The sequence below is a fragment of the Camelus ferus genome, chromosome 10 (assembly GCF_009834535.1).
Source record: "Camelus ferus isolate YT-003-E chromosome 10, BCGSAC_Cfer_1.0, whole genome shotgun sequence".
NCBI lineage: Eukaryota > Metazoa > Chordata > Mammalia > Artiodactyla > Camelidae > Camelus > Camelus ferus.
In genome coordinates this window covers 4,552,649-4,576,104 of record NC_045705.1, presented here as the reverse complement: position 1 = coordinate 4,576,104, position 23,456 = coordinate 4,552,649, and the positions used below count along the sequence as shown (strand labels likewise).

Here is a 23,456-nt window from a genome sequence, read left to right as displayed (position 1 = left end):
ATACATTAAAGTTTGAAAAGCACTGGTTCTGGGTGATTCAAATACACTTACAAGATATTTTAATCATCAGAAGGAAAAACAAAATAGGAAGCTTATCATCGAGACCCTTGAAACTCCTGATGGTCTCTCTCAATAGCCCATTAGTGGAATTTAAAGAAATCCAGCTGGACTGAAGCATAATTCCAGGGGCAAAAGACATGGTGATCAATAAGGCTGGAGAGAGAAAAGGGGCTGGTGTCAAAAACAGGGAGCTTGGACTTCCCTTAATCAATGAGAGCCACGGAAGGATTTTAAGACCAGAGAAAATGATTGAGATTTACTTTTTTAGAAGGGTTAACTCTGGCTGCAATCAGGATTAGAGAAAGGCTGACTGGAGCCATGGAGCCACGCGGAGGGCTTATTTTAATCGCCCAGGCAACACGGGCTGACCAGTGCTGGAGGGAGAGAGGGGGGCGGGCACCAGAGATAACAGTGGTGTACTGGTGTCTGATGCATGTCACGTTTCTTTCTCAGCTAATCAAGGCAGGAAAAGCAATCTGCGGGGCAGGTTTAGGGGGAAGGATTAAGCATAGCAAAGTGTACGTATTGGGCTTGTGGTAACTTTGGAATGTCGCGTGGCAAAGTCCAGGGAGCAACAAGGGTCTGCCTGGACGTACAGCACAGATTTGGGAGAAGAGAAAGCCATTATAAACACAGGCATTGGGGAATCACTTATGGAGAAGATGTGGGATTTAAATGATTGCTTGCTTTGCCATATAATATACATATTAAAATGGATTCTTTGTGTTTACAAAATATCGACTTTAGTTTTATACTCTTGACCAAAATTATGATACTTTTCATACTGTCACAGAAGGGTCTTGTTCCTACATTAACAGGAGTAAATGCATTTTAAAGAACATGATTTAGCTACTAATTGGTTTCTCATTTTGAAGATGCCCTGAAACAGCTTAGTAGAAAACTGTGATTTTTTTTTTCTTATTTGAGAAAAAAAAATTAAATTAGGTGATACTTTTTCCTGCCTTAAGAGGAAGGATAAGCAAGATTCTTGTACATAAACCAGCCTTTACTTACTCTCTGGAAGGGCAGAAAGAAACTATTATCAGAAATAAAATCTCAGCAACAGATTAGTAGGGATGCTACTAATGACTTCTAAGAATGGTGCAAAACCATCCTTCACTTTTCCCGTTAAGTCACCACCAGTCACCTGGAGTCCACCTGAGATGCAGGGATATCCTGGAAATCCCTCCTTTGTGTTCTCCTGTCCTTGTCAAATGCCTTCTTTCAGTATTTTTATCCTCATTTTTCCCCATCTTCAACTGTCCCCATCCCCAGCATGAAAGGAAAAGGCAGGACACTCAGGTTTGGAGTCATCCTTCTCCCCTCTGAGTGAAGCACCGACAAGACAAGATCTTAACATACAGCTTCAAGCTGACACTGACCTTCAGCCTGACCCAGGGAGTCGTGGAAACAAATGTTCTTCCTTCCCTGTCTTACCTAAGTTTTCTTCCCAAGGGAAAGGAATGGGTCAGGAAAAGAAACCCATCCTGTCACCCAGCTGCACCTGTCATTGCTGCCTAGTCCCAGTCTCATTCTTCTTGTGCCTTCCTGGCCTCTCTTCCAGAACGAGTGGAACCCAGCTGGATGGCAGGTCAATGATTCATAAGGCGTCTTCTGCTTCCCCACGCAGTAGCCTGTGAACACCTGGAGGGTGGCCCTGTCCGTGTTTAAGGGACAACTTAAGACACTTTAGGGGTTAGCTTGGGTCACTATGGTCAGTCTACTCCTGATGCGGAAAAATGCCTCACGTTACCTCCATCCTTCTCATCAATGAAAGAACTGCCTTGTATCAAGGAAACTGGATGAACTACACCACTCCTGCCTGTTCCATTTCCCAGGGTTTCACCTGATTCCTGCCAACCTCAGACTCGTCTAAACAGATTTTTTTTTTTTTTTTTGGATGAGCTGGTTACACTCCCAGTGTGGGTCTCACACACCAAAGCTGTTCTCCAAAACCGACACCTCTCTATGGTTTTAAAAATAGGCACACTGCAGCATGATAAGAGATGAGACACAGATGGGCACGTAAAATAGCCTCATGAATTATGATTGCAAGTCAGATTGGTTTGCATGAGATATTCACAATTCAATCAGATGGCATTTTAAGAGTTGTAAGCCCCAAAACATAAGAAAATGCAAGAGTTCAATTAAGTAATTTTTGTATTTATGCGTTTTTAACAGAGTCTGTCTTAGTCTGCTCAGGCTGCGATAACAAAATGCCATAGATGAGGCGGCTTAATAAAGAGAAAAGTATTTTCTCACAGTTCGTGGAAGCTGGAAAACCCAAGATCAAAGTTCCCGCAGGGCTTGGTTTCTTGTGAGACCTCTGCTTTTGGCTTGCAGATGGCCGCCTTCTTCCTGTGTCCTGACAGGATGAAGACAAAAGAAGCTCTTTTTTTTTTTTTTTTTTTTTAAATCAGGACTCCAGTCCTATAGAACTGACCTCATTTAACCTTCTTAAAGACCCTATCTCCAATATGGTCACAATGGGAGTTAAGGCTTCAACATATGAATTTTGGAGAGACACAGTTCAGTCTGTAATAGCATCTGAAAATACAAATTCAATTTAAGTGATCACTCTGTACAGGCGGTGAAGACTTCTTTGAATAGATATAAAAAATGAAGCATCGTGGAACTTCTCACAAATGAGAATTGCTTCTTACAAATCTATTTTGTGAGCTGGAACCAGCAACAGCTTGTAAAAATTTACATATATATATAATTATATGTGTATAAAATAAACCTCAATCATACGAACGTGTTCATTTCTTTTTATATGAGTTGAGTCAAACATTTGGAACGCCCCTGATACAGTGTGTATAATTTTAATTCAGGTTCATGGCTCATGACCACCTACTTGAGTTTGGAAGAACAACAGAGTAGCTATGAAAAAGATTACCCAGTGAGTCCCATTCTGGTTTGAACAAGAATCTAGTCAGTATCAGGGCTGAACTACCTGATCTAAATAACCTCCGATAACTGAGATGGTAAGCGTTCCTAAGTGCTAAATGTATCTTTTAACCCCAAGGGAATTTAAAATTTAGTACATTGAGGAAGATTTAAAAGTATGAAAGCTGTAGTATTAAATTTTTAGGTAAAAAGTAGTTTGTTAGATTTTTATATACTTGTAATGTTTATGAGAATTTGGTTTTTAAAAATAACTTCAATGTAGAAGGTTTAATTGACATACAGAGTTAAATTAAAATTTTAAAAATTTATGGAAGTATTAGAATGCTTAAGAGAACCTACGGTTGGCCATTTTATAGTTGGGGTCCTGAATTTATATAACTGTTTATCATTTAGAAAGATTTGTTTAGGTAGAAGGTTGAAGACCTAAAAAGGGGAAACATAAATATGAAATGTTTAAATGTTGGCCCATTAAATTGATGTTAAGTGGAAGAGTATTTAAATTTGTAAATGAAAACAAGCATGATTCATAAGTTCTTTAAGAATGATTGCTAACATTTGCTATGCTTAAATAAATAGAATAATACCATTGGTGATTTGAACCCAGAAACCTATTATAAAACCAAGTTTGTAAAATAAATTGTACAGACACACCCCAGAAATATTGTAGATTTGGTTCCAGACCATTGCAATAAAGAAAATACCACAATAAAGCACGTCACACAATTTTTTTGTTTCCCAGTACATATAAAAGTTACGTTTACACTGTACTGTAATCTATTAAGTGTGCAATAGCATTATATCTAAAAAACAATGTACATATTTTAATTAAAGAAATACTTTATTGCACCCCAATGTTCACAGCAGCTTTATTTACAGTTGCCAAGGTATAGAAAAAAGCCTAAGTGTCCATCAGCAGATGAATGGATAAATAAGACGTGGTATATACGTATGTATATATGTATATACACATAAACACACACACGCATGTGCATACACAATGGAATACTACTCAGTCACAAAAAAAAAATAAAATTTTGCCATTTGTGACAACATGGTTAGACTTGGAGGGCATTATGCTGAGTGAAATAAGTCAGACAGAGAAAGACAAATACTGTATGATATTACATGTGGAATCTAAAAAAGACAACAAACTGTTGAATAAAACAAAAAAGCAGATTCACAGATGTAGAGAACAAAACCACTGGTTACCAATGGGAGAGGGAAGGGGTAGGGGGCAACACACGGGGGAAGGGGAAGGAAAAAGGGTTACTATGAGATCATATAAAATCATGTGTGTGAAATTTTTGAAAACTGTAAAGCACTATAGAATTTAAAGAAAACTTCATTCAATTAAAAGTATGTTATTGCTAAAAATGCTAACTATCATCTGAGCCTTCAGAGAGTTGTAATCTTTCTGCTGGTGGAGGGTTTGTAACACTGTGAGAATTAATAAAATGTGACACTGGGACACTGAGGAAGCAAATGCTGATAGAAAAATGGTGCTGATATCTTTGCTCAAGGCAGGGTTGCCACAAACCTTCAATTTGTAAAAAACCGTAGTATCTGTGAAATGCCAATAAACATAGTAAAATGAGGTGTGCCTGTAATTTTAATAGTGTCAGTTATTAAATTTTTAAAATAAAACACTATGATCATCTTTTCTGCAGATAAAAACTATCCTGAAGTGTACCAACACTTCATGTCAACAATGAGAGTGAAAGGGAGACTATGAGATACAAACAATTACAAATAGTGTGGTGAAGGTTGGCTTCTTTATCGCCAGCTCCCAGACCGCGTTGGCGTCTGCAAGCATCTGCTCATCATTCCACTCACCTTTCCTCCCCTTGTGTAACCTTTAAGCTATGCCCTCCACTCCCTTTTCTAAGACCCCTCACCTATCCCAATGCCTACTAGGGATTGTTCTAGATCAGCTGCTCTCACACGTTAGCCAGCATCGGTACTACCTGGAGAGTTTGTTAAAACAGACACCAGGTCTCACCTGGAGCTTTTGATTTCATAGTCAGAGGATGGAGCCCCCAAATGTGCACTTCTAACCAGTTCCCAGGTAATGTGGATGCTGTTTGTCTTACGTTCCCAGTACTCCATTCATGAATTTAGTCAGAAAATATTTACCGAACCCCCACTCTATGTCGGACAGCGTATTTTGTGTAGCACTCTCTTTCTCTGGGGCAGTCCTCTCCGAGAAGCCCCCAGGGACAAATTCAGGGGTTCAGGGATTTTGAAATGATTCTAGTCAAGACAGTCTCATCCCACTAATCTGATTAGCAGACGTTTTCTTCTGGACAGTGTGACGGGAAACCTCATATAACTTGGGCTCATTTATTTCAAATTCTGAATCAGTGGAGTGATGACTGAAGGGCTTGTTTTTGACCCTCTGAAATAGTATTTTGCCGTTATAGGGGCCATTGATTAAGACTGAGTTTGGAACATTGGCTAGATTGTTTTACTTTTTTTTTTTTTTTCATAAGCTATGGAGAACATTTTTGGAACAACTGGATATTTGATGACACTTTTATCACATGTTAATTTTCTTTAAGTTTTAATTATAGTTTTAATTATGTCTATTGTTCGGTAATGTGTGTGTCAGGATGTGTAATATTTACTTTAAATTTTTCAGAAAAAATATACATATATAGTATATCTATATTTATATATCTATGATATATATAATAGATAAAATGTTTTATATATAGATATTCTAAGATTGATAAGTGTAATACATTATATATAGCATAACTATATATATATGAAATTGATACCTACATGCTCCCCACCTAGATTCAACAAATGTCAATATTTTGCTATATCTATTTATCTCTCTTCTCATTTTACACATATATGCAAGTGGTTTGAGCATTTCAACCAACTATATATTTATATGTACACACATAATGTTATTTTTTCCAACTTTTCTGTATGTTTGAAAATTTTTATACTACAAAGTTTAGGGGGAAGTAGGTTTGGAAGAGTTACAGTCGTTCATCAGATATTTACCTCTCACACCAAGATTTTCGCTACATGGCAAATGTTGTTCTATTTGACACCGTGATGTAACAGAGCTCAGAGAGCTTCACAAATCTTTGAAACATTCTTTGAAAGATCACAGAGGAAAGGATTAGACACGTGAAATGTGCTGCAGCATTAAGTGAAATTGAGGCTACATTTACTATTATCTATCTCGTAAAGTCTAACCTGTGTAATTCACTTCTGTCTCAATAAAAGTTTGATAAACTGGCAGCTGGAGGAAAGAAAAAGGAATTCACCAATAAATGTAAACATAAGAACTCACCCTTTCTGGAAAAAATAACTGTCATTATTACACGTAATTTTGTAAAATTTTCTAATTCCATTTTCAGATACAGTTCACCCCGACAGAATCAAGGTTAATGCACATTTTCTGGGATAACAGCATGTGCTTTATTTCTCATAAAGGAAGTTGCCCCTGTGACTAGTGGGTGCAGATTCTCTCTCAGATTTGGTCTCTTTTCCCGCCTGAAATGCTCAAGCATCCAGACTGGGGCTCTGCTCTTTGTCAACGGCCCTTCTTATCGCGTTGGCTAGCGTGCTTCTCTCTGATTGAGTTATGGCTTTTCTCCTTGCTGGGCGTGGACTTGTTTATTTGAGTTAGTTTCCGTGAGCTCCTTCCGGGCTTCTTGTTTCCTCAGCACCCTTCTCACCGCCTTCCCCGCGGGCCTCGGCGCCAGCAGCGGGAGCCGGACACGCTCCTGGCCCGCAAGCGCGGATGATGCGCTCCACGCTGCCGCTCAAGCCCAGAGCGCCCTCCGCGCCAAGCACGAGAACCCTTCCTCTGGGTGCCTAAGTATCCGCCCAGGCGCCTCCACCGGAGAAGCCAAGAAACACAGCTAAGAAGATTCTAAGGCACTCATGCATTCAAACATTTGATGGGTGTCCTCTGTGGGCTGACAGTGTGTGAGGTGCAAGAGATACAAAGCAAGACGTGGTCTACAAGTTGAGAGTCTAAACAAAGGGTGTCAATACTATAAAAATATAGTATATGCTTGTATGTTCAGTGTTCTAACAGAAACGTTCACTGTGGGTCTCGGAGTCAGAGTCAGCTCTATTTATCCTGGAGGGTTTCTTTGCTGTTGGTGGGTTGTCTGTCTCAGTGTCCTCAACCTCACTGCAGAATATCTCCCTCCAGAGTCAGAGTGAGGCGTGATGGGCCTCGGTGGGGCAGGGGCACCATAGCTGCTCAGTCCTAGCTTGCTTCTTCCTGTGTGCTCAGGGTTGCTGTGGAATCCAGCAGCCACCACCATTTAAGGGTTTCAGTGAGACGTCGGCAGGCACAAAACTTCCTCTCCAAAACAGCTGCCAAGTCCACTATTTACAATAGCTAAGACATGGAAAAAACCTAAATGTCCATCAACAGATGACTGGATAAAGAAGATGTGGTATATATAAACAATGGAATACTACTCAGCCACAAAAAGAAGGAAATAATGTCATTTGTAACAACATGGATGGACCTAGAGATTATTATATTAAGTGAAATAAGTCAAAGACAAATGTCATATGATGTCACTTATATGTGGAATCTAAAAAAGATAATCCACATTTTATTTACAAACCAGAAATAGACTCACAGACACAGAAAACAAACTGTGGTTACCAGTGGGGGAAAGGGATGGGGAGGGATAGACTAGGAGTTTCAGATTAACAGACACACAGCACTATATATAAATAAACAAAAAGGACCTACTGTATAGCAAGGGAACTATATTCAATTTCTTGTAATAATATATCATGGAAAAGAATCTGAAAAAAATATACGTATGTTTGTCTATTATAACTGAATCACTTTGCTATATACCTGAAACTAACATTGTAAATGGACTATACTTCAATAAAAATAAAAATTAAAAAAAAAAGGCTGCAAGTCTCGAAGTACACACGGATGTCAAAAACACTCTAGCCGTGGTTAATTCTTATCCAAAAGTGTGGAGGAGATGCCTCATCCTGACTCTGAGGCACAGCAATGTCTCAGGTGTAGAGCTGAATAGGACCTGAGGGAAATAAGAAATGTGAAGGGGTTAGGACAGTGACTGGCACGTTGCAAGCACTTAAGAAATAATAGCCATTATCTCTGTCACCCCTGATCTTATAACTGGGGAAGACAGAAGGCTTGAAAGGTAGATCTCCCTGAATCACACGGCTAATCAATGGCCTTTGTGCGGCCACTTAATGTGTGTCTCTGCTATGACTCACTAGACTGAGAATTTAATTTGAGCAGGAATGAGGTGAGTGTTTACCTTGTCTTCTCAGCATCTGTGGCAGCACAGGCATATAACAGATCCCTATAAATAGTTGTTTAATGCATCTGGTTCTTTTGAGCATGGCCTTTGTAACTAGTTAGACCTGAACTGAAATCCCAACTTCAGTACCCGCCTAGCTACGGAAATGTAGGCAAGTTAACCACGTTCAGTCATAATTGGCCCCCCTGTTAAAACTGAGGCTCGCAGTCCTTACACAGCACCTATTTCACAGGCTTGTGGAGAGGCTTGGGTGAGGCGATATACGCAAGCCCTCTGAGCGTCAAACCCAGCACGTGGAGGTGCTCAGGACGTCTCAGATCCCTTAGCTTTGGCGCTTTGTGGTTTTCTGCCATTTTTTGTCAGCAAACATCACGGTTTGCCACAAGGGGGCAACACTAAATGGAAATCAAAATCTATACCTAAAAAAACCAGCCCAAACCAAAAACTTCTCTAAATTCAATCAATTTATTTCTCTCTCTCTCCTCCCTCATAAATGTAGTTAGTTCATGGTGCTTTCCTACTTAGAATTCTGTTCTTTTCCTTCAGCCTTTTCTTCAGAAACCTGTCATCACAATAAAATCTTAGCTCTAGACAGGCACCTTAGTGGGTGCTTTTGACTTGCTGGTCCCATGTCCCCTCTGATAAGCAACTCTTACAGTCCAGAGTGTTAACGCTGCTCTTCCTTCCGCCCCCAGACAGCACCGCTTAGTGAGACTTTGCCTCAAACCTGGAGTTATGTTGGCTTTCTGACTCATCGTGAAATCATACAGTGTGTTTCCTTCTTTTATTTAATCTGCTTATTGCCCATTTCTTCCCCATTCTCATGTCTGCGTACCTTGCCCAAATCCCCTCTTCTTGTCTCCGAGCCATTGCTCTTCAGTCCAAGTGGATAAGAAGCACTTGGAGTCAACACTTCCATACAATGTGGTCTATGTTCTGTGCTCTTCCCAGGAAAGACTCAATTCTTTCCTCCAGACAAAGTGAAGTTTCTTTTTCAACTCAAGCTACATTTAGCATTTGTCTGTGTTTCATGACAGCAGTGGACAGGAAGCAGGGAGAGTAGTATGCACTTGAGAGGAACTCCACAATTTATGAGAGCATTTTTTAGCTGCAAAAGATGATGTTAGCAAGTCATATGTGTTGCTGTCATTGGTGATAAGATAAATGCGTGTGCCCGTCAGAGAATGCAATGTCATGTACATCAACCAATCAGACAAGAAACAGTGATGTTAAAAGCATTGTGTGGGACCAAAAAAAAATTTTTTGATAACGCAAAAATAAATAATACCTGCTATGGAAGGGCTTAATCTGATCTTATTTTTTCTGCTAGCAGAAAAATATCTCAGGAAGTCTCTTGAGTCAAAATGGTTTTAAAAACAATTCTGAGGGAGGGTATAGCTCAGTGGCAGAGTGTGTGCTTAGCGTGCACGATGTCCTGAGTTTAATCCCCAGTACCTCCATTAAAATTAAAATAAAAAAACCTAATTACCTCCTCACCCAACAAAAACAAATCTGATTATTATGTCTTCTTTGCTTTTCCAATTAATAATTAAATCATTGAAGTGAAATAAGACAGACACAAAGACAAATATTGTATGATTTTACTTGTATGAAGTACCAAGAGTAGTCAAACTCATAGAAACAGGAAGTAAGATGTGGGTGACCAGAGACTGGGGAAAGGGGGGCGTGTGGGAAGCTGTGGTTTTGTGGAAGCAGGGACTTAGCTGAAGAAGATAAAAAAGTTCTGGAGATGGATGGCGGTGACGGTTTGCACAACAGTGTGAAGGTACTTAATGCCACTGAAATGTACACACCTAAAAATGGTTAAAATGGTCAATTTTATGTTATATATATTTTTTACCACATTAAAAAAGTTAAAAAATTGAATCACGTGTTTTGCTCATTTGGATCCAATGTTGTTTCTCTAGATGTGACTTAAGGTTGAACTACAATAATACAAAAGCTACTCTCAAGGAGAACTTTTTTTTAAAATTTTTAATTGAAAAAGTCAGTTTACAATGCTGTGTCAATTTCTGGTGTACAGCATAATGTCCCGGTCATACATATACATACATATATTCCTTTTCATATTGTTTTATTATAGGTTACTACAAGATATTGAATATATTTCTTTGTGCTATACAGAAGAAACTTGTTGTTTATCTATTTTATATCTAGTAGTTAATATCTGCAAATCTCGAACTTCCAATTTATCCCTTCCCACTCCCTTTCCCCCTGGTAACCATAAGTTTGTTTTCTATCTGTGAGTCTGTTTCTGTTTTATAAACAAATTCATTTGTGTCTTTTTTTTTTTTTAAGATGCCACATAGGAGTGATATCATGGGATATTTTTCTTTCTCTTTTGGCTTACTTCACTTAAAATGACAATCTCCAGGTCGATCCATGTTGCTCCAAATGGCATTATTTTATTCTTTTTTATGGCCGAGTAGTATTCCATTGTATAAATATAACCACAACTTCTTTATCCAGTCATCTGTCATCTGTTAATGGACATTTAGGTTGTTTCTATGTCTTGGATATTATAAATAGTGCTGCTGTGAACATTGGGGTGCATGTATCTTTTTGAATTAGAGTTCCCTCCACATGTGTGCCTGGGAGTGGGATTGCTGGATCAACCGGTAAGTCTATTTATAGTTTTTTGAGGAATCTCCGTACTGTTTTCCATAATGGTCGCACCAAACTACATTCCCACCAGCAGTGTAGGAGGATTCCTTTTCCTCCACACCTCAAGGTATATGCTTTGAGATAACACAAGGGTGGAAATGCAGTCAGTGACTGTTCACGACATTCTCACCGTGGGAAGGGCTATAGCTACCTTCACCTTCTGTTTAGTCATCTCTTACCAGGCCTGAATTTAGCCTCAGAATATCTGAATCTGCAAGGCCTATGTCTATAAAACTAATTAAAAAACAATAAAATCCCAACAGTGACACTTACTGAGTACAAATTAAGCATGAGGCTTCCGTGCCAGACATGAAATAGGTCAAGAAAAAAGTTGTAAGAAGATTTACAAATATCTATTAGTTTACTAGCCTAACCTCACTACTTTGCTCTTTAAAATAAACAAAGCCCCACACATCCCATTTCAGAATTAAGAAAGCCAACAGACATTGCTCTGTGCCCGTAACCATGCCAAAGAACAGGTCAGCCAACAATATTTGTGAAACTCATCCTGCAGCTGACGGGGTCACATATTGTGAAGTGGAAATTTTTGAAGAAGTTGTATTTCAATCCATTAAAATTTCCTATGAAAAAGAGTTTGCAAGTATAGACACTGTTTATGTAGAAGGGCTATTCTTTTAGAATCTGGTTCCATTATTATGGAAGGGAAATAACACATGAAAACAACAGTTCAAAACGAACCATAAATCCACCTTAAAGCAAAACCATGTCTGGTGTCTCTCCAGTGGCTGGATTAATGTGGCATACGAGGAAGCCTGACTAGCAGGTATAATTAAAGCATGAATCACAGGAGTAAGTCATGGGTAACTCTGAAAGCACCTACAGGGAAAAGTCCATTCGAACATACACAGCTTTAGAGACTAAATGATAAAGGGTAGGAGGAAAAATCGTAATTCCATGTAAATGCAATAATAGACCAAAAAAAAATTTTTTTTTAAATGGGGAGGGCATAGCTCAGTGATAGAGTGTGTTTGGTACACAGGAGGTCCTGAGTTCAATCCCCAGTACCTCCATTAGTAAAAAAATTTAATTACCCACCCCTCACTTCCCCCAAAATGACAGCTCTGAGTGGAAATACATTGATAATGGCCTCAGTGCTTTATTGGTACGGCGTCTACGTGAGGCACTGTCACACAGCATAACCAGCTGCACGTGATACAGGTACTCATTTTCTGTTTTCTATTCCAAAAACTGCTTGAAGTTAGGTAGGATGCTTCATGTTTTTTATCTTTCCATGTAAATCACTTCTCTGCCTAGATCCTAATCATGTATTGAGTAGGCATAAAGCGTGCAATAACCTACATGAATGGGTAAATGATAACCTGTATCTTAGAATCTAGAATCAATCTGTCCTAACATACAAGACTTTCAGAGAAAAAATGAAAATGGACACCCAACTTATTAAATGCTCTTTATCAAAGATTGTTGATACATTTTTAAAGAATTAATCACAGGACTTTCATTGAATGAGAAACAGGAAGAGATTGTTATATTTGACCCTGTTTCATATCTCAGCAGGTGGCATTGGATTTAGTTGCTTGGAATGGCAACATGGCAAAAGTTGAAAGGAAACTATTTGTTTGGCCTAATTTTTTGTCTTTCAAGCTGTGTGACGAATAGATGTAAAATCACATCAGGTGACAAACAGCCCCTCTGCATCTCCTATGACTCCATTAACTGACAAATAGCATTACTGCCAATAACCCCACCCCACCTTCCCAAACGAGAAGTATTCAACTGACAGACAAGAGTTAGGCAGATAAAGTTAAAAGGACTCTAGTGATATTGGCCATTTTGCCAATATTTTGAGGTCTAATGATGTAAATATGGATGGAAAGTTAAGTTAAGCCAACTTCCCTGGCTCATAAGAATTAAAATCCAGACCATCAAATATACTGTTTACATCCTCTTATCAGTCTTAGTTTAAGGTTTCCATGTTATTTTTAACGTTCATGCATACTTAAAAAAATGAAACTAAAAGTCTTGACAGATTCTGACACTTAATTGGGAAAAATGTAAAACACTTTAATGGAATTTTTCCCATGATCTGCAGAAGAGTTTTTAAACAGATGGTTCAAATGGACAAAGCAATGAAAACATAGAAATTAAAAGCAGATCCTTAAGAAAAATAACCGACTTCTCAGAAATCCTATAGATGCTGGTGGGACTAGATGTAAAGCAGCAGTTTCTCTTGCTGTCAAGGTTTCGAGAGAACAGAAATTTATTAGGTGATCCCTACCAGAGGAGGGGTAACTGCCTCTTGGTACGAATTAACTATTCATTTGTAACTTCAGCCAACTTCAACAATCTGAAAATCTCCAGGCTTGTAGGGCAATTCCATCCAGATGGTGATAAAAGATACAGTATTGTCATACAAATAGGTATTCTTCTAGAAGAAGAACGTCTAAGTCCAAGGTGCTTATTTGGGAAATAAAAATGACCTAAAGTCTTCCCACCTTCACAGCAACTTGGAAGAACTACAGCACCCACGAGCAGCCCAAGGCCCATGAAGCTTTTCGTTCTGAATAGGAAAAAACCTGACATTCCAGGATGAATGCAGTGAACGGTGGGAAAGAGACAGGAGAACTTTCCACCTGGAATTTACATGCGTTCAGTGGAGACTCTCAACTAAGTAAAATCTAACCAAGTAAAATCTAATTAAACCTAAGTGAAATCTAAGTAAAATCAAATAAAATCTCAACTCTCTGAAGTAACATCTTCCAACAGGCTTCAAACTTCAGGGCAAGGTTTCTCTCCCAGACAATTCTAGGGAGTGGGTGGCGGGGGCGGGCTGGGAGTTTGAGACCGTTCTGTGGAGTGAGGACCCCCGCAGTGTCCCGGCGGGTCAGTGGGAGCCGGGCGCCCCGGAGAGGCAGGGTTAACCGCCCCCCGGGCGCGGGCAGGAACGCAGCGGCGCCGCAGCCGCGCGGAGCCCGGGAGCGAAGTGCGGGCGGGCGGGGGCAGGAGGGTAACTGGGAGGAGGGGCGGGGCGGCGCGGGGTGGGGGCGCGGCGGCGGCGGGAGGAGGGTCTCCGCGCGCGGGCCCGATCTGCGAGCGCTCTGAGCCTGCGTCCGCCGAGGGGGAGGGTTGCCCCGGCCCGGCCGGAGGGGCGGCTGGGCGCTTCAGGCTCACAGCGCGAACGACTGTCAAGGGAGCAGGAGCGCGGAGCTGCCGGAAGTGTCTGCGCGCCGTGGGGGAACTTTCCTGCCCCGGCCGCGGCCCGGAGCCTCCGCCGCCTCCGCCGCCTCCGCGCTCGCAGCGACGATGCGCCCGGGTGACAACGACCTGAGCGGACCCGCGCCTCGGCCCACCGCCCTGCGTCTGCGCTCGCCTGGCCTCGGCGGAGGAAGCCTGAGCCCGGAGGCGTCCGCGCGCCGCGGAGCCCGGCGCAGGCGGCGCGACGCGCGGGACCCGTTTTCCCCGCGCGTCTCCTCGCGTCCCAGCTCGCTCCCCGCGATCGCGCGTCCCCGGCGTCGGCCACGGTCGCCGGCTGTCCCCGCCTCGACCGCCGGCCCGGACGTGCCCCCTGCGGCCGCTGGCAGTGCCTGTGCCATGGGGCTGCCGACTCTGGAGTTCAGCGACTCCTACTTGGACAGCCCGGATTTTAGGGAGCGCCTGCAGTGTCATGAGATTGAGCTGGAGCGAACCAACAAGTTCATCAAAGAGCTCATTAAGGACGGCTCTCTGCTCATCGGGGCGCTGAGGAGTAAGTAGAGCTGGCGGGGAAGCGCGGAGAGGGTGCGGGGATCTGGAGAGGCTCCACGGGGTGCGGGTCTGAGGGGTGGGTTGGAGGAAGCCAAGCTTCTTTTGTTTGAATGGGTTTGGGGACAAAAGCTGAAGAGCTCCCCTGCTGGTGGCCAACAAAGTTTGTTCGTAGGTGTTCTTGACTTATTTACTTCCAAGTCTACAGAGAAGGGAAAGTTCTCTACTGGACACTGGAGCGTATCCCGAGGAATGTTGTTCAAAGTCATCTGTTTGTATTACGCTCCTGGAAAAATGTGGGGGACTATTGGTCTTTTTTGTAACTTTATTGTGCCTAGTTTGGACACTTTAAAAATGAAGACTTTAAGGAGGGATTCAAGAGTCTGTCTTAAGGATAAAATGAAGCTAGTTTATTTAGTGGTATTCAGAGAAAGTGATTCATTTCTTATGTACATCAGTGGCTTTTCCTTGGGCACGATCAATCATTGAATGGGCCTTTAAAAATTTATATATGTAGATAGGTTTGTGGTTTTGCGATTTAGTAAGATAATTGAAGACAGCATGGCACTCGTGGATTTTATCTCTGTACAAGATTGTGCGTCTTATTTTTGGTTTGTATTGTAACCATGGTGTTCATCAAAAGTCATTGACTAAAGACCAATCGTTACTGATGATGGACTGCAGAGAGTAAAGACCGCCTCTAGGGCTTCTCCCACGTCCTTTTCCCACATGCCTTCTGATTCCCTCCTGCATCCTCCAGATCTTAACTTTCAGTGACTTAAGACCTAAGGGTCTTAGTAAAAAGAAACTCTGGAGTTTCTCTTACAAGATTGACTCACTAAATAAGGCTTAATTTGTTACCTACCCCAGGACCTATTTGCACTTTAATAGAGGCTTCTGAAAGTCTTAGCCGCTGAAATGAAGTCTTGGAAACTCTGACCTCTGATAGGTAAGTGAGTGAGGGCTTAAGGTGGAGAGGCCTTTGGGTGACCTGGCTTTCCCCAGGACAGCTGTAGGGGAAGCATCATTGAATATGTCAAGTGCAGAGTCAGTAACAACTTGATGGAGATGTGCATGTGTCTGAAACTAAGATATTAGCATCTAGTCTGTCTTTGAAGCATGTATTATGGTAAGGATGGAGCTTAGCAAAATGTCTTCAAATTGGTGTGCTCCCAAATCCTTTTTATTTGAACCGTCTCAATTGCTAAAACATTTACTTATCACTTTTATTACTTAACCTGGGTAAAGAAAATGTTTTATGTCTACATTCACTTCATTTCTGAATTTGAGGCCACTACTGATAATAATAGTATTTCCTGATTTGTGAAAACATTACTAGTTTATCTGCAGTTTTTTCCATCCTTTGTGTGCACAAATGTGAACACTGATTTGCAAATCCCTCTTGAGGTCTCCAGACAGCCTCTTTGCATCTTAGCATGATGCCTCTCCAAAAAGTTTCCCCATCTAAGAGCGCTGAATGCCAGGCTGACTCTTGCTGGAGCTGCCAGATGGTTTGCAAATGACATTTTCTCCTCCCTCTGCTAGAGAGCAGGCCTAGTGTTTCAGAAGGTGAACACACTTAACATAGCTGGGATAAAAGCTCTGAAATGCACATCATTTTACTAGTAATATTATAAACTTTATTATGATTATTGACATCTAGCCTTTCAAAAAAGCAAGTGATTCCCATCTTTATAGAGTTCTTCTTGCATTTATAAGTGAAGAAACCATGAGAGTGTAAATTCCTTGAACATACAGACTGTGCCCCATAAACCTGGCCTTGTACGCTTAAATATGCAACCTCCCTTTCTAGGATTCTTAGGTTTTTGATGAGAGTGTGTATTGTGTTAACTAACATTTGATTATTACTTCTCTCACAGTGGAAAGAAAACGTTTTAGCCCTTGTTGAAAGAATTCCCAGCATTAGCTTCCAAATGGGAGAATTTTGGAACAGAGGAACCCTTGAAGTCACACGATGGCCCTGCTTTTTCCCACCAAGCCACCTTCTGTCCCTTGGGGAGGATGCCCTGTCCCTTGGTGAGGATGCACTGAGGCTAGCCAGCAGCTGCTAAATGCCTGCTCTCTGAAGCTGCTCCTCAGGGACTTCAAGCTGGCGTCCTTCCCTCCCCGACCCATCAAGGAGCCCTCCCTCCCCCAGTCCTGACCCTTCTGACTGGTTTTCCTTTCTGCCCGAAGAAGCCTTCACTTTCCAAAACTCTAAACTAGGCCTCTCCATTCTTCAGTGTATCCATTGCCCTTTCAGTCTTATTTTTAGCACTTTGGTGTCATTTTCCTTTATAATGAATGCTTTCTTAATCTGACTTTCCTGAGCTGACAATCGCTGATGCATTTCTAAGCATCTTACAGTATTTCCAACCTAGTTGATAACTTTTCTGGTTAGAGTCTCGGCATGCTCTCTTGGATAATACATGCTTTACTGTTCCAGTAGGAGTCACACGTGCTCCTTAATCTTTGATTCAGGACTGTGCATTTCTTTAGTAGAGAATTGTCAGGATCCATATAAGTGAAGAATTTGACTAGATGATTTGAATTGTAAATAATATATGTAAGATACTTCATGTATTTTTAAGATGTATTATTGCATTTCATATACACATCCACTCTGAGAAAATGGATGACAGTTAACTGAGTGAGTTAACGTAGTGAGTTAATGAGGACCTGAGTTTAAGTTCTGGTGCTGTCAAGTGCTGTGTGATAACTGGCAAGTAACTTAGTCTCTGGGCCTTACCTTTCCTATAAAATGAAGGAACATCTATAAAAATCTTATCACTAGCATTACTTGTTCACTTTGTTACGTGCCATATTGACATTTGGTGAGTGATGTTTGAGGATGTTTGATGCTGGTGAATCGGGTTTTAGTTCATGCTGTGTGACTCAAAATCTCCACCCTTTTTATCAAACATTACTCAATGAACTTTGTTCCTTTAACAGGTGCCAGTCTTAAAATTTGGTGAAATTACAGGCTAGTTTTGCTGATTAATTTTCTCCTTTACAGATCATATCCAAAGAAACATTTGAAAATGGCTTTCTCACATAATTCTTTTTATGCTTTTGAATTCAAAGAACCATCTTTAAGTAGATCTTCGTCTTTGCAAAAATAGACAGACCCTCCGTCCCCTGAAGAAAAGAAGGAGGGGGCGGAGACTAAATTAGAATTGTACTCCTGGAATGGAATTGATTGAATTGACTGGGTGGAGAGAGCATATTAACCTTCTTTCCTTCCACCTGCCCTGCAGCTTCTCGGCCTTCCTTCCTTTCTAATCACTCTACTTCCCCTCGTTGCCTTAAGGTGGAATCGACCAGCTGCTTCCTCTACCTTTAGCCTAATGTTTCTCAAACTCGTATGTCTGGGCTTCTTTTGAAGGAAAAAAACATGTCAGCGGACTGTACTATAATTTTGTTTATTTATTACAGTGAAATAAACATATACACCCATGAAACTACAATTCTTATGTTTATTCATACAATCTTAAAAGCAAATCCGTTTACAAGTTACATATAAATAATACTGTGAAACCAGTACAAAACTACATGTAAGTGATCTAATGGATTTTTTTTTTTGCTGAAACGAAGTTTCCTCTCATATAAAGACTGCTGATAATACCTGTGTATTGTCGATTCATTTTTTCCACTGCTTTTCCTGATTGAAAGTGAAGTTCTTCAAAATCTGCTTTCCTGATGATGGCCTTCTGTCTGCCACAAATTTTATTTGTTGGTCGTATTGCCTCTGTTCTTAAAGCATTTGTTTCTGGCACTCGCGATCCCTGACCCTGGTAAGAATTTTGGGCACCTGTTTGGGTGGCAGAAGTTGGTTGCTCATAAATTGATGTAGAATGCGCAGTTAATTAAGACATTAGCAAGAGGGAAGTTCCTTAAAGGGGTCTACCCTCTGTGTCCACAGACCCCAGCGTGAAGTGAGTGCGCTGCCGTGGTACCCTTGTGCTCCGCGGATAAAGTCGTTGTTTATAGTGAAAGAAAACCCTTAATGCAAAGGCCACATGGAAATACCTTGGAAAGGCTGAGCCACTGCTGCCTTTCATTTGCTGTGTGTTTCATTTGGTTTTCACTTTAAGCCAGCCTCTATTTTGTGTGTGCTCAGGGCCCACTTTGCCACCAGTTTTTGGTGGTTCAGGGAAGGAGTTCAATAAAAGCGGGGGGGGGGGGGGGAATGACAAGCTTAAGAAATCTGACAGACTTCCTGTAGTTATGGCACTATTGGTCATCCTTCAGTTTTTGGTGAGAGCTGCTTTTATTTTAGGCTCCTTTCGGTATTTAAGCGTGCACCTAGGATTTATTTGGTTTTCTGACACTGATTGTAGAATCTTGTTAGATTCTTGTTTACCCTGCAAGAGCTACCTCACTGCTGCTTACTCCACTCACGTTGTTTTGGTTGTCTGACTGACTGGGCAGCCTAGTCAAAGATGTGAATGTGTAATTACTTCCACCATTCATTCGCTTCTTTTAGTCATTAGAATTTGAGTTAAATGAGCAGAAGCAACTGTATCGTTCAAATGAACTGTAATTAATTTAGGAACTGGTAGATTAGGAAGGTGGTGCTTGAAGGTTCTGCTTCAGAGGCGGTACAAGTGAGAGCATTTCTACTCGTGTTCATTTAAATGGGAGCCTTGGGGCTCATCAAGGTGGAATTAAATTGGGCTGGCTCAGTACTTCCACCTGCCTCTCTACACAAGCTTAACAGGTGCCCTTTAACATCATCTTTACTTCCATTGGATTTCCTTTTTCCACAGGTAGTAATTGAGGGGCTGAACTGTTAGAAAGCCAGGGAGTTGGGTTGCTGGGAGAACAGAGAATGTTTCCTGTCTAGCGGAGGAGAGCGGCTTAGCAGTAACCACCTCTTACCCTGCCTGCTGTGATCAAGGTACTCTGAGCGGGCAGAAAACTCAGGTAACCACGAAACTTTTACGTCACTGCAAAGCCTCTGTGACAAACCTGCTTTCAGTTATTAACATTTCTTAGAGCACAGTGTTAATTGTGTTCTCAACGACGCGTGAGCATTTCTCAGATTATGTAAGAAAAAATAATCGAGCTTAACGTTCATTGCTTTGGTGCCAAGTGTAACTTTATTCAAGTAATGTATACGGAGAGCGTGGCAAATCTCTTCTCTCGGTTTATAAAGAAAGAGAAATGGTACAGTTTTCACTGTTAAGCCATATTCAGTAAACATTATGCAACAATGAAATGTTTCTTGTGGACAGATGAGAAAGGGTGAAGGAAAGGGGGGTTTGAGGCCTTGGATCTCGTTCGTGAGTATTGTTGCTTGCAGAGCTGCGGTTGCCACCTGTTCTGGCCCCAGCCACCCCTCTGTCTGGATGGTAATTTCTGTGCATTTCAGCCTTGTTGGCAGGTGCCAGATCCCCATGGCCCGGCCTGCTGCCCGCCCGGTTCAGTTTGCTTTCTGCCAGTCTGCCTTTTCCCTCCAGCCTGCTGAACCTCCGCCCAGCCTCTCATCATCCTTGCAGCCTACCCACAGTGGACATGGCCTTATCAGCCAAGGACTGGCTACCTGCTTCTTGCTGATTTTCATCCCGAAAATTAAAACCAGTTGCCGAGCACCTGGCTCTCTCTCGTTCAGGGACTCTGCGCTTCATCTTTTGCAGCTGCCAGATTCTGAGTTTAATGGCTGGCTTTTGTAGAAGTGCAGGACTTCCATAATGTTTGTTAATCTTAATGGTCCTTAGGGCAGGATGATAATGGGACAGGCAATAGAAATGTAGTTATTTTATTTTATTTTATTTTTAAAAATTTTGTTATTTATTGAAGCGTAGTTGATTTACAATGTTAGTTTCAGGTGCACAGCAAAGCGATTCCGTTATACATAAGAAATGTGGTCATTTTAAATGTTTTGTCTTTGGTCTGGATGGTTCCCGTAACGTAGAGACTATTTTGTAGGATTACATCTACCTGGAATGATTGGTTAATCAGAAGACGCCACTGTTTGCATCTGCGGTTTTCTGATTTTATAATCAAGACTCCAGTTGTAATGCCGAAGAAAGTGTTACAACAACACGCGCATATGCAATACTCTGAAAAGGATGTGATGTGTTTCAGAAAAAGTGACTTGGGGAATGCATAGTACAGTTCCAAACAGCAGCTGATAATCTGCCTATTTTCCACCCTTTTTCCTTTGTTACAGAGGAGTGTATGCATCAAAAAGGAAAATATAAGCCCTCCTTTTTGAGGATTTCAAGTCTTCCATTTGAGAATAATTTGTCTAATTGTACTTTTTACATGGAACATGGTGGGAAAAGATGAGGATAAGACTAATAGTTAACTCTTTGTAGATCATTTTATGTTGATTATTACAAATTTTTCACTTCCAGTTTTTAGATTTTTATGGTAGAAGTCTCCATTCCTAATGGTATTTTTAAAAATACTCAAACATGACCTTTTTATTATGTTGTTGGTTTATCTGGTTTGGGTGGTTATCAGGTAAAAATGGAGAGCGTCTCGTATTTTGTGAAGGTTGAGGAATTATCCTGGGATGGTTCTGTGTCAAGTGGTGTGAAAAAAAAATTGGGAGAAATGCACCATGTGTGTAATTTTACTGTATTAATAGTCCTCCCTCCTGAACCTTGGCTTTACTCTGGGAAAGTGGGTAGTCCCAAAATGACCCCTTTCATTTGGAAGCCTGATGCACTTCTCAGTAGTGGAATTTCTGCAATATTTCCTCATGCAAATCTAAAAAGCAATACCATACTGCTTGCTAGTTAATGAAAAACATGCCAGTATTCCCTTATGTGTAAATATATACTGGAGGTTATCCAGACAAAAGACCCAGCTTCAGTTTTCTCTTTAGTACACAGGAAAAGTGATGATTTAATTTAGAAAATTGGTATGTGTTTGTGTGTGGAGGGGAGTAATGCTAATAGAAATCAGTGTTCCATACAGCGTATTAATCCCCTTTCAAATGGAAGCGTGTAAATTGATTTTGCTTTGCTGTGGTGAGAATTTTCTTTTTCATTTATTTAGTTTTCTTAAAATGTCTGAATGAAAGATGTGGCCAACAACACAGCAAAACAAATACGAAAGGAATGGTGGTAGTGGTGGGAGGGGTTAGCAAGGAGAAGCAGATTGAAGTGAGCTGTGAAAACAGTTTAAATATGGTGGTTTGGGAACTTGTATCACACTTTGTGTGCCTTCTATGAAAAAGCTGTCATGACACTGGAGAGTCGAAGAAATGAGAGATTCCAGTTGTTTAAAAAGTTGCAGATTTGAGGGCCAATGAAAAATTGTCAGCATAAGAGAGAAGAGTTGTGAATTTTTAAGGGGTGCGCTGTTTGGGGAAGATTTGGGGAAGTTGTGCACTCGTGAAAAAACGATGTCAAGGGAGGAGGGACTTCCTCAGGCTCGTACGGACTGCGTATCAGTCGTGGTTTTCCTTCCGTGACCCTTTCTAATGTTTTAGCTTGGTCAGGGTCTCAGCTCCATCACCACACCTTTTTCTCAGCACGTGCTGTTTGCCAAGTTCCTCTCCTTTATTTCCTCCATCTCTTAAATGTTTGTAGTGTGCAAGAATTCCTTCTTAGCCCTTTTGCTGTTGGCTTTCCTTGTGTGACGGCAGCATCTGCTCCCCGGGCCGCAGCCCTGACCTCACGCCCCTGGGCTCTGGGCCTGATTTTCACCAGCTGGCTACCTGTCACCCCCTGGCTGTGCCGCCAGCACCTCGGACTCTGTGCCCAGGTGAAGCTCTTCCTTCCGCAGCCCGTGCTCTGTGCTCTCATCGGCTCCGTTATCCTCATCACCTGGTCACCTTAGAGAGCAGCCTCGGAGTCTTTCTAACGCTGCCCGTGTCCTTCCACGCCAGTTTTTAAACTCCAGTTTTAAACTGGAGTTTTTTCATTCCTGCTAGATCCTCACATTTGGTTAGTCCTGCAGCTGTAAGCTCACAATATCTCAAATTTGATCTTCTCTGCCTGCATTAATACTCCAGTGTGTGTGTCTCCATGTGTGTGTATGTATATATGCGTGCGTGTATGTAGATAGGAAGTAATTTTTTTCCTCAGCTGAGAAGGACAGAAATTTGATCTCAGAGTTCTGGAGGCCAGAATCCGAAGTCCGGGTGTCGGCGGGGCCATGCTCTCTCTGAAGGCTCTGAGGGAGGACCTTTCCTTGTCCCTAGTCTCGGTGTTGTCAGCAGTCTGAGACGTCCCTTGCCTTGTAGCTGTGTCACTCCGGTCTGTGCCTCTGTGGTCACACTGAGCACTCACTGTGTCCCTGCTTATCGGGTTTTACTATCCTTTTCAGTATAAACTTCTAGGTGCCAGAGTTTTCTGTATTCTAATTAGCTCTGATTGCGTTGTGGGTACTCGGTAATTGTGAACGCGAACGTGTTACTAACAAGATGATACAGAGGAGGGTTTTGATTATCTGGAGTGAATGAGCCCGGGAATTGGGATGGTAGGTTTGTTCCTTAATATTTCACCCATCAAGCTTCAAATGGTCATACGGACATGCAGGGCTGGGTAACCCAGGGGACAGTAGGGAGTAGCACTGTTAGGTAGTTAGGTAGAAATGAGCACTGGGCAGGGGGAGAGGCAGGGTAGAGGAACAACCCAGAACAGAAGGGGCCTGAGCTGTCAATTAACCAGAGCAGGTGGAACTTGAGCTGTCAGTCAACCAGAGCGCAGGGAACCTGAGTTGTCAATCAATCAGTCACTCACTCAATCAATCAATCACAAAACCAGTATATAGAAACAGGAGAAACAAAGGAACGGCGCCATTTACCCTCTCTTGGCTTGGCCCGCT

General features: G+C 41.6%; 1 protein-coding gene across 3 annotated transcripts in view; it reads left to right on the top strand.

Annotated features, from left to right (window-relative positions):
* ARHGAP42 (Rho GTPase activating protein 42) overlaps window positions 1-23,456 on the top strand; it is a 269,930-nt gene that overhangs the window by 5,858 nt on the left and 240,616 nt on the right. Inside the window, exon 1 of one of the 3 annotated variants that reach the window (XR_004323064.1) lies at window positions 14,273-14,673. The exons of 1 other annotated variant lie outside the window; for it this stretch is intronic. Coding sequence is in view for 1 of the 2 variants with exons in the window: in XM_006186189.3 (XP_006186251.1) it covers window positions 14,520-14,673 (154 nt within the window). In the remaining variant the exon portion in view is untranslated. Of the gene's footprint in view, window positions 1-14,272; window positions 14,674-23,456 lie in introns of those variants that run through there. One more of the 3 variants, XM_006186189.3, reaches the window with a different exon arrangement.